The sequence below is a fragment of the Strigops habroptila genome, chromosome 8 (genome assembly GCF_004027225.2).
Source record: "Strigops habroptila isolate Jane chromosome 8, bStrHab1.2.pri, whole genome shotgun sequence".
Lineage (NCBI taxonomy): Eukaryota > Metazoa > Chordata > Aves > Psittaciformes > Psittacidae > Strigops > Strigops habroptila.
In genome coordinates, this window is record NC_044284.2 from 51,877,069 (window position 1) to 51,890,769 (window position 13,701).

The 13,701-nt window shown below is 48.5% G+C and overlaps 1 protein-coding gene across 6 annotated transcripts in view; it reads right to left on the reverse strand.

The window, feature by feature from the left end:
• The window catches only part of ERI3 (ERI1 exoribonuclease family member 3), a 131,748-nt gene that overhangs the window by 78,932 nt on the left and 39,115 nt on the right, over window positions 1–13,701 (reverse strand). For all 6 annotated transcript variants that reach the window (XR_003992513.1, XR_003992512.1, XM_030493874.1 and 3 more), the window contains exon 6: window positions 1,664–1,736. Coding sequence is in view for 4 of the 6 variants with exons in the window: in XM_030493874.1 (XP_030349734.1) it covers window positions 1,664–1,736 (73 nt within the window). In the remaining 2 variants the exon portion in view is untranslated. The remainder of the gene's footprint in view (window positions 1–1,663; window positions 1,737–13,701) is intronic.

Below are 13,701 nucleotides of genomic sequence, written 5' to 3' on the forward strand. Positions count from 1 at the left end.
GATACCTGTCCACTCTAATTTGTCCCACACTGGGAGCTCACTTAAAAGACACTGAGGCTTATTGGGTGCAGGTGCTTGGACAGAATTACTTATTTAGGCTGGTAATCCTCTCTTGCGACCCCTTCAGAGAACTGGGCAGGGGAACACTTCTCTGCAACAGCTTCCCTCCTCCTCCTGCCTTTAGCTCTGTGCTTAGTACTTCATGGATGCTCAACTTAGTATCACAGTATTTGCTGAAGTACAATACACAAAACACCCATCTTGAAGAACAGCCACTTGCCTGCATGTCCACGTTATGATGAATCCCAGCTCCTAACACACTAAATCCAGGAGCCTTGAACTATTGGAAAGAGCTGTAAATCATTCATCCTGAGGCCCAGAGGAGGAACATGGCTGGATCAACCTACTTCTTAGCAAACATCACAGCACATAGGGATTTTTTCATTTATTTATTTTTAAGTATTATTATTCTGCAGCCATCAACCTGCTGGTTATGTAGCTGCTATCCATTCACCGGAAGTTTAGTGAACTTCAAATGGCGATCATTAATGGTCACTGAACTGCAGAATGCCCCAATGTGCTTTCAGATTTCATTTACCAAGGACCAGCAATCAGCCAAAAGATTTGCTCTGACAGCAGGGAAATACAAGACCCTTTGACAAGTTCAGCCGGGAATGTGCTGCCAGCATCCCTTGTTAAGTTCATGTTCTGCCCTATTTGATGGAACAGATCATGCAAATTGTCCTTCTGCCTGTCACTCTCGCTTCCATTTAAAACAATAAATAAATACAAGAACAAAAGAAAAGCCCACAATGAGCTGTTTACAAGCAAATTCCACTTACCGAGACCCCTAATTATCAGGAAAAGATGCAGAAACCCAAATAAAAGATTATATTGGATGGGGGGAGGGAATCTTAACCAGGAGGGCCATCCCAGCTTCTCCCATGCACAGACCCCAGCCTTTCCCCTCACCCTGCTACTGCTTGCAATCACACTTGTTCTTTTCTTCCCACTTTGATTTGTGACTTATGGCATCACCATATTTTACTGTGCAGACAGAACAGCAGTGCCAGGAGACCCTGTGGATGCACAGCAAGCTGCTCCGTAACCACCCAGAGAAGTCGTGGAGCAACACAAGGCACCAGACAATAAAGTCCGAGGCGTTTTGCTTTGCAAAGTGATCATCAGCCTCTTAGGGGGATGTGCTGCTGAGACATCTTCCCTTCCTCACACCACAAAGGGAAATGCTGATTTTTATACTGGAACATTTCCATGTTTATCAACTAGACTTTGAACTGAAGGGAACCATGCTCTAGGAGCTTTATATGGCTGCAAAACAAAACAGAGTCAGCAACACCGAGGCCAATACAACCTTCAGCTGCAGAGGGGCCTCACAGTGTCCCACTATTATACGGAGACACTGCACTGTGCCTGCCACAATGGGATTCTCCCCAGCTGCAGAACACATCCCATCAAGTACAGTAAGACTCTATTAGAGGAGATACAATAGGGAGCTGGAGGACTCGCTCAGCCCAGCTTCTGAGAAAATAACTCATTTCAATGCAAAACAGCAGTAGTTATTAGACACCTCCTTAAAGAGGAAAAGAGAAGGGCAAGGGGAAGGGGGGATTGAAGGAGACCATGGCAGTTTGTGTAAAAGTACCTTTTTCAGATTAATCCACTGTTTGAAGTAATCAGCAACCGGCAGCCCTAAGTACTGGCATTGTCCTGGTAACCTGTAAGAGAGAAGAGAGAGCAGGTTTGATTCAGTCAGTGTCCTGACAACACAAACTCTGTTTTCTTAAGTGCATTTCGTTCTGAGATGGAAGAGACCCTCAAGTCTGCTGTAACATGCTGCACGTCAGAAGGACCATAGCTCTTGGCAAAAAAGAATATCTCACGAGAGCACAGCTTGGCTGAAGACATACACATCCAGCCACATCCAGGCTGCTGACACCTTTCACACTGATCATTTTGAACAGGAGCTGTGTGCAAGAGCAGCATGCAGCTCTGCTCCACAGTGGCTAACGCAAACATGACTGGAGCATCTGGACTGCCCTTTGCTAAGCGAACACATCACAAAACCTGCAAAACCATCCTGCTCAGCCAGTGGCTCACAGGGCAGGCAGAAGGACTGACAATTCACCTGTCATGCCCTGGTGCTTTTCCATTTGGACTTTACGGTTAAAACACCGAATGAGACATGAAGGAGGGAAGGAGGCATGAACGCATTCATCTTTTAGGTAGTAATGCTGCAGGACCAACATTTTAGGGCTAAGAAAGCTGTTTTCCAAGCACACGCTTGGAAGAGGAGAGCAGACACAACTCTGAAGATACAAGGTGCTCCACACTGTCACACTATGGGCTGGAGCACCAGCAGCCAGAGCTGCAAGCACACATAGAATGGTTCACATTGGAAAGGACCTTAAGATCATCTTAACATTTCCCTTCCTACAGCGAGCTGCAGAACAGGGCTCACAAAACAAAATGGCTCTTGTAAGGGAATTTCCTGAAGGGACAGGAGGACCCCAGGATTTGGAAAGCTGTTTCTCCCACACTCAGGTGTGTTTTGGCAGAGGAGCTATGATGTGCCCCTCAGACGGGGAAGGCTGAGTCGCAAAGCCAAGCGGCTTCAGCCAAGTCTGTGCAGGGAGATGAGTTATGGGAGTTTTCCCTGGCCGGTTTGATCTGATCAAGAGTAATTGATGGATCTTGTTCATTCACGTACTGCTGAGCACGCCTGGGGCACTGGTCACAGGATCTTTAACTGAAGCAAAGGAACATCCCAAATAAATATGTCAACTAAATAAATGACTAAATTAGAGCCATTTGTGCATGTTAAAAGCCACAACCCCAGAAATCGGCTTTTGCAAACAGAGGGGGTGGGGAATCTCACAACTTCCTCAGGCACTTGGGAGGTTGTAGGGGAGGAGGGAAGAGCTGTGAGTACCCGCATCAGCTGCTCAAACATCCCAGCACAGACCATATCCAGGGCAAAGTCTTCTCCCACTCCTCCGTAGAGGAAAGAGTGAATAGTCTAGACTGGACTTCAGGAAATTCAGGAACTGAATTTCAGGAACAAGTTCTGATCAGATGTGGATACAAGCTAGATACATCACCTTGAGCCAGACCTGAGTGTTCAGCCCAGCTCCAAACCCTTTGGTGAACAGGGCAGCTTCTCTTCAGACCTACAGTTTCCCAAGTACAGAGATGAAGGAGGGACACAGATGATGCACTTGCAGATAAGGTGAGACTCGGGGTAGAACAGCACCAGAGTGATCTGGTGTCAGTGCTGCTTCCATTTCTACAGGAAGAAAAGGAAGGAAGCTCGCAAACATATCCAGGAGAATCTCCTGGGAATATGTGGACAACGGAGCCAGCAGACACTGCAACCCACGAATGTACTGGCTTTGTGAGCCCTGCTTAGGCTAAGAAAGAAATAGACTCCCTGTGCCAAAACCAAATGCCTGGTCATTATATAGGAGCAATAATTTAAGTCATACAAACACATTTGAATACGGAGGTCCAGGGGAATTTCTCTGAAAGCAGGAAGCCTGTCAACAAGCTTGCAAGCAGCAGAGCTATGGCGATTTGCAGGGTAAGCAATGGGACTTGACAGCACAGTCTCATTTCTGGCCATGGCTCATCTGATGCTAGCACCATCACGTTGAAATAAACCTCCTGGAGTCACTCCCCACAATTGCATAGCTGTCACATAAATAGCAGCTTGGTCCATGCATTTTACTGCCATTACGTGTATGTCCGTGACATCTTGTAGTTGAACAGACCTCACTGGCCCCAACCAGCATGCTAAGAAAGCTCTTTCTCCAGGAAAGCTGCTTTCTACTGGTGCCCAAATCAAAAAAGATCACAAGAAAAGGAATCATCTAAACCAAATGATCCATCTAAACACATACACGTGAGCAGCTCAACCTTTCTTAGACTGCTCACATATAGCTAGAGAGGATGATAACAGGAGTTATCAAAAGGTATGTTACTAAAAGCAGAGTTTCTCCTCCTAACCCAAGAGGTTTTCATTAATACAGGTCTCATTGATAATATTGCCAGTTAGAGGAATAATTACCAATTCACCTAATGTTGGTATAGGGCCCAGAAGAAGCAAGTACAGCATTGTTCTTGTTAGCCACAGGAATTGACAGCCAACCACCCAGTGCAATGAATGACATCTAAAGCATTTCCCTCCCTGTGGGACCAACAGGCCCAGCAAACTGGACAGTCTGGTTCTATTTCCACCCAGAGACTGATGGCAGTATGCCCTGGGCGCTGGACAGTGGGTCTTTAATTGGAGAAAATAAATGCTCCAAATAAATATGTCAACTAAATAAATGACGTGTTTTTGCAAAAAAGTAACAACCCCAGAAACTGCCACACACTGAAGCTGTGTGACCTAAGGACATTCCCCCTCCCCCTCTGCACTTGTGTCCCCTCATTTCACACCAGCATCACAGAGACTTCACCAAGTTTTTCAAGCATTACAAAACCTACACTCATGCTATAACCTGGGCTGGCTGTCAGGAGTATGGACCAAAGCATCAGTCTACTCCCCGGGCTGTAAGATGCAGCAGGGATACAGCTGCTCAATGTGTTTGCCTTCAGCAAAGGATTGTTGCATGGGTCTGGTCTAATCTGGGTACACAGCACTACCAGCACAGGTAAAGAGGGGCTCTCACTGTACACAAACCAGGTCCCCAGGCAGCTATGGGGAGGAAAAGACCCCTGCAATGTCTCTTCCTCAGGTCCAAGCTCACCCCCCTGCAGTGGTCCCTCCGCACTCCTAGCCTGGTGATGAGGCAGGAGTTTCTGCAGATGTCTTCTCCAGGTTGGAGTGAACAAGGCACATGTGTGGTTCTCCTGGGGAATAGAAGTGCCAAGGCCTGTAAGGAAGTATCTCCATTTATCAGGGCCACCATTCACTTGAGCAGCTCATTTTGTAAACATGCTTTTATGCTCAGTACAGCTGCTTGCTTTTGCAGAAGCCAACCTTGCTCACTGGGGGCAGCTTTGCTTGAGCAAAGAGTTCGGCATTTGGCCCTCTCTCAGGTAATGGAGAAGAGAAATAATGGCACATTTCACTGCATTCAACTTCCCATGATTCTCCCAGCTGTTGAATGTGATCTCGCTCTCTCCCCAACCACTGCAGCTCTCACTCCTTGGGAAGGAAGCTGGCTCTCAAAACCACTCCATCAGGCAAATACCGTGGCTTCAAGTATGACTGCACTTGATAGAGAGAAACTTAAAAATGGCTGTGGGATTTTCCAGCCTCCAATGCAGCTCTGGTCAAGTCTGTTCTCGCAGCAGCAGAGATGGGAGCACACAACCTCCGCCTGCTACCAAAATGCAGACCTCCTTTGGGCAGAAAAGTAAGTGACATCAGGTAGCACACTCTCCTCCACCAGCCAAGCAACTCCAAGTCCTCCTTGGACTGTGGTCAGCATTGGCAGCTCTGCACCATTTTCAGAGAGCTTTCATAACCCCAGGCTCTGATTTCCATCCATCCCTGCTCCTCCACTCTGCAGGGTAAATGGGGCCTGGAGATGAACGGGATGCAAATAGGAGGTGAGGTGACACAGCTGCATTTCTCCCGTTGAAGCCAGCTCTCTCCAAGGCGGCAAGAAGCGCACAGCTCGGCAGTGATAAACGGCCTTGCTTTAGTTATCACTTTCCTTAAGTTAAGGAGAGCAGCCTAGTGATGGATGGGCTGGAATTCGGTTATAAGGAAAGGCTGTCAGCCAGAGTTGCCTATCTCCACACACATTTAGCAGGGCGTCATTATGCGATGGCATGGAGTTAAAATATGACCAAGGGTATTGAAAGAAAAAGAACAGGATTAAAAAAAAGCAAATTGAGCAACAATAAAGGAGCATGAGGCAAGAATGTTATCGGACTAGTGACACCTTTTATCTCAGTCTGGTTAGCTAGAGCAGGGCACAAATTGGTCCTTCCTCCACTATTGTATCCTCTTGTACAAACAGAGGCAGATAAAATGTGTCACCGGTGCGATAGCATATCAATTTAACCCTAATTATCCGGGGGGTCAAACTAAGAAATAGGGGTTTCTCATTTCAACAGGTTCCTCCGTCTCCGCTCAGAGCGACCACATTAATATGGAAGGGGGAGGGGCAGCATAATTGATTTCCATCACTCAGGTGGTCGTGGCATATAAAAAATTAATGCTTGGTTCTCCCAACTAATCAGAGCTGGTTAACGTCCATCTGCTTCTGGGTTCAGGATGTCAGGAGACAAAGAAATTAGGCCACTTTCTACACACTGGGTGTATTGATATTGAGCCTGTTAAAAGAACAAGCCCCTCTATGGGAAAGATAAAGGGACATTAAACCTTGGGTTTTACAGACGTGGTCTCAGCTTTCAAAAAAATCTATGCCCTGAAGACCTTGTGCTGTAAGAGATGCAGAACATTTTAATTGTGTCCTGGCTGTGCCCACTGCACTGGGCTGCAAAGGAGAGGGCAGGCAGGCTCCTGCCCTGGAAATCTTCACTGAAGGAGAGCTGGAAAGCCCGAAGGAAGCTGCCTGGATGCTGCAGCACACAACAGCAACAAGGTGATAGCCAAAGAGAGGAGCTGTCAAGCCACTCGCACCCTAGTTCGAAGCAAGGCTGGTCAAGGCATCGCTCTGGACCATGCGCCGCAGAGCTGCTGCTCTAATGTAGAGTGGGATGTCTGCCAGGCCAAGAGGAATGCCTGGGTGCCCTCTCCCAACAGAGAAAGCTGGTGAGGGAGTAATATACTGTGTTAAGGCATCTGAGATGTTTTAGCAGAGAAACAGCACCATGACAGGCAAAGCCACATCTGCCTGCACTGAACCTCTAGTGAGCTGGAGCCAAGCTAGGAATTCAAAGCAGTTTAGGTAAACCCACACCCTCCCAAAGAGGCAACCTTAGATCGGGGTCCAAACTTGGTTAAAACACTAAGTCCCAGCACAGCCCAAGCCACATCACAGCCTGCAGAAATTGAAGCCTGCTGGCACACACCTCCAAAAAACCTCCCAAACTCCAACTGTCCCATTCCAGTTACACTGGGAGCAGCTTTCCTGTACAATCCAAGGCTTTCGCAGAGAGATATCTCCACTCCAGTGCTGGAGTCAACTATGCTACTCAGTGCAAAGAGGCAAAAGCTGAGCCAGTCTCCTCCCCTCATGCTTCTGTCTGAAGTGAAGGAAGAAGGGATGAACTCCCTGTCAGACCTCTGGCATCCCACTTCACACACTCCTCAGCCCCACAGACCTGCCAAGGGGCCAGGGGAATCCCCCTGCCCTTAGTTCCTGCTGGATGAGCCCTGGCCAGGTGACTGCACCTTGCTCTCACTGAGAATACCCATGGTGCTTCCCTCTCTGCCCCCATCAGTGCAGGACAAACCACTCCAGCATGGCTGTACTTAAAATTCACAAGCAGTAGCTGTGGAAAGACAATACATTTGGAGAGGGCCTGAAAAGCCCTGGGCTTTCACAGAAACCATGAGACAGATCCCATCTCCCTGCCTCTCTGCTTTCCTTCCACCCTTTCAGTTCTCTCAACCACCCCCAAAGTTGTCACAGTGCAACAAGCCTATGAGCCACACATCAGCTTTAAATATCAGCATGCGTGAAGCAGAGACATGAGAGCAGGGAAGTGGGAACAGACAGAGCAAGCCTCCATCACCTGTCAGGAAACACTAATGAATTTCAGCACCAGCAGCCATTGCCTCAGATGGGCTAGTGAGAGGAGGAGACGGAGTTAGAGTGAGGAGCCTTTGCAGGAGCAGCCTGCCTTCTTTCAAAGCCCCCTCTGTTAATAAATGTCATTGCTGAGTGGGCTGCAGCAGTCCTCAAGCTGGGATGGGGTGGGCTGGGGGAGAGACAGGTGACTGGCAGTGCTCAGGATGCCTGGACAGCACAGCCTTTTCTTCTGCTGCATCCCCAGACAAGAGCCAGGATAAGGAAGCAGATGGGACATCACTGCTGGCATGAAGCTGTCCCAGCACCCAAATAACAACCTCCACAAGGAGCCCAGCCCCAACACCCCCCAGTACTGTTCACTAGGATGGATGGAGACTCTACAGGGAATGGTGTTTGGGATGAGCAGGGGGAGGCAGAGACATCCAGACACGCTGCCTGCATTCCTGGCAGCAGCAAAGGGTTACAGAGCAGTCTGTCCCTTTGGTAACACAAATGCATTCCTGAGGCAGCGCAGGAAGAAGCATCTAGCACAGGGCACTGCATGGCAACCGCACCAATGCACAACATGAAGGTCAATGCAAGTCTTCTTTACAAATGTCAACCTGCCATCTCTGGATATTAATGAGGGCTGACCAGCAGCTAAAATGCATCCATGGTCCATTAGTAATAAGAGAGACACGATGCAGGAGAAGAGCACACACCATGGCATGTGGAGGCACCAGTGGGTCTGCAGGGCCTGGGGAGGTGTGGTGATGCACAAGATAACAAGGGCCACTCCAACTGCCCAGAAGAAAAGCAGTCTCCACACAAAGCTCTTCACTGGAGTGTGTATCTTTTTCCATCAATCTTTAATTGGATTAGTGTAATGAGGCCAAAAACCCAGGCTAAGCAGTGAGGCTAATACCTGGCACTTTCAGACCTTCCTTTCTTTTTCTGTGATGCCCATTCCGGACAGTGCTGCTTTCTCCCTCTACCAGGCATATGCCTGCCTAGGAGGCTTAAAAGGAAGCTGCAAGCCTTAACACTTGGCACTTACAGCAGCACTAGCTGAAATGCTTGAACATCCATCACATGCTAACAGCCAGATCCCTCTCCTCTAAATTTTTTCTGGGTACTAAGAAATTTGGGAGATCCCCAACACCATGCTTTCCAAGCAGTGAGGCTGTGAATGGAAAAAACCTGTTACCCCAGATTGCAGCCAGAGCAATGTATATGCTAGGAAAATAATTCTGCCACAAAAAGCACACAGGGCAAGTGGCTCATTGTGACTCGCTTGTCCTGCAAAGCACTGTGTACCTACCACTGCCATCAACCTTAACGAAACATGAAGGCATTTAACACCATGTGAGATCTGGCCCTTTTATGGGTATCTGTCTGTGCGTCAGCTAGATGCTGGCAGAGATGCTATCTCAACATTAAAAGCAAGGCTGTAACACAGCAGGTATTCAGCCTCCAACAGAAGATGTTCATCAACAATTGCACACACATGATGCTACAATAAATCTATGTGCTACTGCTTAACAGCTTCTCTTAAAAAGATTCATAGCTCTATTTACAGGGCCTGATTCTGCTGCTATGCCATGCGGGAGTAAAACTGGAGTAACTCTACCTGGAGTTAGTATGTAGCCAGTGAGAGTAGGATCAGAATTGAACCTTTTGATTTTTAAATAACTACTTAATTACCATGCAGGAAACCAGAGCTCGATGGCTCCACGGTTCAGCTGAGGTTAGGAGTGCAGCCGGCAGAAGCTTTGCTCTCCTCCATACTGAGTCCTCCAGATCAGGGAAGGGGTAAAGCAATGCTCTCACCAGCCCTTCCAGACAGGGAGGACGACTAGGTGGGCTTCCTTTTGACATCAGAAATGCATGGTGCTGCTCTCAAGGAAAGAGAAACTGGGACGTCTCCAAGGCTGAGGTCACCCCCCCAGCCTTGGGAACAAGACAGCATGAAAACCCTTTAAAAACAGATTTCTACACACGAGCTTGCTGTGACAGTCCATCTGCTTACTAAATACAACATTATACAGCATCTTATGAATAGGAGAGTACAAAATTGCATACTGTGTACAGCTACCACACAAGCATGTTTCAGTGAAAGTCACCCATCGTGACCACAGGTTGCAGCAATTACAATTTGTTATCAGGAACAAAACTCTTCCCTGCGCAGGTAATAAAGCACTGGGACAGACTGGTGGTGCAATCTCCTCTGCTGGAGACATTCAAACCTATCTGGAGAAGACCCTGAGCAACCTGATCCAAGTCTGAAGTTAATTCTGCTTTGAGCAGGGGGCTGGATTACAGATCTCTATTTAAATTATTCTGTGATGCACGCTGCAGCAGAGCCTGATTACACAGAGCGTGTCCTTTCTCCATCTGTATAGTCTCTTATGAAGTCTTTCACACAGACATTAATTTAGTAATCGCCTAGTCCTCTGCATACTAGGTGTTTTAAGAGTGAGTCTTCAGACTCCTGCTGCAGAATACTGTAATTATGCACTGAGTAAGGGAATATATCTGATGCAATGGATGCACCCACAACGCATCGTGTCTAAGCCCCCTCAAAACCAAAACACGCACAAAAAATAAGCTAAAATTAAACATGCTTCTCTTCCCACTGCACAATTCCCATTCCAGAAGTACTTCCCCCAGGAAACTGGAGCATGGAAGACATAGAGCAAGGTACTGCTCTAGAACTGAGAAGTCACATCCTGTCCCAGTCCTTCCTTAGACCTGCTGTGTGACAGGCAGGAGGAAACCTTGCCTCTTCCATGCCTTGCCTGTCCAGACCATTTAGCGTATAAACTCTTCAGGACAAGGGCTTCTCTGCTATGAGTCATAAACTGTTTAGTGCCTAATGGTAAAGCCTATAGACGCTTAACATAATACAATCATGTCACTTAAAGGCCATTAGTCTCCAGCCTAAACAGCATTTCTCCAGTCACAAAGGGGAGCTGCCAGTTCAGGAAGGCAGGAGAAGGGACATGGGTGGCCAGTCGGGTCACTGGACTTGCAGACACCCGACGTGAAGCCCCAAGCCCAGCAAGCAGCATGGGGGAAAGCCATGGCAGCTCTAGCAGTCAGGGCTTTATCAAACCACTTGAATCAGCTGAAAGCCCCTGCCTGGCTGAGTGAAAAACTCTCCATGTCCAGCCATGGCTGTACTGCTTAGAAGGGGAGAAGTACAGAGGGTGTCCAGCCTTCTACATCACCTCTCTTCCCACTCACTGAAGCAGATCAGCTATCTACAAGAAAATAGGCCACTCTCTCTCGTGATGCTGTTTGAACCCTTCTTCTTTCCTGGCACCATCTCTGTCTTCCTCTGGCACCACATCATCCAGGTCTCTTCTCAACTGACTTCTGTGCTTGCCTCTTCTTCCCTCCCACCAGTAAACAGAAAAGAGCGATCCTAGAGGGACCCAGGGGGATGGGGCTAACCTCCTCCCCGTCCCCTCTGATAATGCACAACCCAAAATTACATGTACAACAGCTCCATGAGCTCTTGACACAGCCTCCAGGCTGGCAGCAGTAGGGAGCCTGACATGTTGTGTCACAGGGTCTGAACACAGGTTTCCCTGCAGCTGCAAATTACATCTGCACAAGGGGAAACAAGTTTGTCTTTTCCTTGCGGGGAAGAGACTGCTCCCCACTTCCAAGCACGAGCTGCCATTAGTATTTGCTTCACCAGAGAAGGAGCAGCGAATCCTCCAGAGCAAAGGACAAGTGCAGCAATTAGGATGCAGGGGCTGTGGGAGCTGTTTAACAGCACGACCCAGAGGTCAGTGCCGCCGACTCTCAGCCCTGCATAAATATTGTATGAGTAGGGGAGAGGGGCTGTTACAGCCACCCTCAGCACCAGCCCTCCCCCCTCCACCACCACTGCATCCAGCCAGATACGCCAGCAACATTATTTACTGATGTGACAGTCAGGAAAATCACTTCAGTAACTAGGGGAATGGGGATGAAGGCTGCTCGGTGGAGCAGGAGCCTGGGAGTGGGCTCCCACCTGCACCTTTTCCTTCCCCTTGCAGGGGCAATTGGCACGGCCCATGCTCAAACTGGAGGATGAAATACCACCAAGAACAAGGAGGGGAGGCTGTGTGCTCCCCTCTCAAAGGTTGCCCAGGGGTTTGATTATCAATGCTGCTGAAGGACACTTCAGCCAGCAGCTCCTTTCCAGTTTCCTATCAGTATCTCTGCTAGACCCTCCCTTTGGAGGGAGCTTTATAGCACTATAATAACAGGCTTTACAGAGAGCTTCCCCTCAGACTCTGTGTAGCTCTGCAGAAGGCTCCCTACTCCAACACAGCCACAGGGGCCTCACCCCTGCAGAACTTGCCCAGTGCTGCTGTTTGGCATCAACATTTCACCAGTGATCTGTCCACTGCTTATTCTCTGAAGGATCATCTTCACCTGCAGATTCAGACACACTGACTGGCACCATCCCTGCTGCATCCTGGAAGGCCCTCTCATTCCTCTACCCATTGCGTTTTGCTGCAGATGCCAGTTGACCCCACATTTGCCATGATGTTCTGCACAAATCAAACCTACTTTCAGGTTCACCAAGACTGGAGGCTCTCAAGGACAAGGGTCATTCTTCACCTGTTCCAGAAGCCCATGAATTCCTAGGGGCACAGTGCTAACAAACCTTCCTGTCCAAGGCAGCACATGAGGGCTGCAAGATAGGAATGCAGCTTAGATGTGCTTCTCCCACGATATCCCTCCAGAAATCCTTCTGCTGCTCTGTGGCTGGTTGCTGAATCCAGGGAAAGCAGAAGCGCGGTTTTACCACTTGCAGCTTTCCTGAACTTGCTGTGCAATTAATGGGCTTAATTATTGATGGCAAAGGCAGGGAAGGGAGGAAAGAAAGAAAAAGCCAACGAGAAGGGAATGATGTGGGGGTGGCGGGCGCCAAAGGTCTCCAAAGATCTTCCCTCAGCCTAAAGCAGAGAAAGAGCCCCTAGCCGCTCTGCCGCTCCCACGGCCCTGCTCTAATGCTCCCTGACATGCCTCTGAAGACAGCGAGCTGTTTGCAGTCACCACCGTGATTTGTTAGTAATTATTTTCACGGTGTCACATTGCTGTCACTCTCTTAACAAAGAGACAGGCAGCCTGAGGCTGCCTGCAAGAAAGAACCAGCAGAGAAAAGGAATTGTCAGGCACCCAGGGATCCTCTTTGCTTCCTGGGTTTCACAACCAGAGTCCTTACCAGCTTCTGAAGAAACTTCTGAGGAGAAGGGGCAAGTCAGAATCATCTCCCATCCTGGTCACAGCAAGAGGAATTAATTACCTAGCCCCCTCCTAATTTCACCTTACCAGTAAATCTACTGCAAGACCCAGGTGCTTAGAGCCCCTTAAGCCAGCAATTTGCTTCAGGCCTGCAGCAAACACAAAAAAACTTTGGCAATTGATGACTTTCAGCGCTCCCCTTGCAAGCTCCAATGTTTTTTCATGTGGTCTTGCCATTAGACCGCACTTCCCAAGCACAGCAACCCTGATGACAAACCCCTGCCTAAGCCTATCACCCTCACACACATCAACCCTCCACACCAGCCATATGCGCTCTCACTACACCCGTCTCATTCATTTCAACACACTGCTGTGCTCCGTGTGGCAGTAACATTTCACTTGGCATTTCGCAATGCCAGGGGACCTCGCAGCTTCCTCACACCTGAATTACACAGCCTTGCAGTCTCTGTTTTATCATACACAGCGTGTGACTTGACAAGAACCTCCCCTTGAACCACCTCCCATCCATCCATCTCACACCTGCTGTGCAACCACAGCCATCCATCCTTTGGCTGACTTGTCAGTCCAAGGTAATCACTTCTTTCCCAAGAAGCATGGAGCTTGCTTGGGCCCCCAAGGAATGGAATGGAAGTTATTTTGGCACCTGAAGTGTCACACAATATAAGGATATAGAGATGAAAGACTAAGACACCTGGCCAGCCTTAAAGCACCCTTGATCTCTATATAGACAGCAAGTGGATTTCCTCTAGAGCAACTCCAA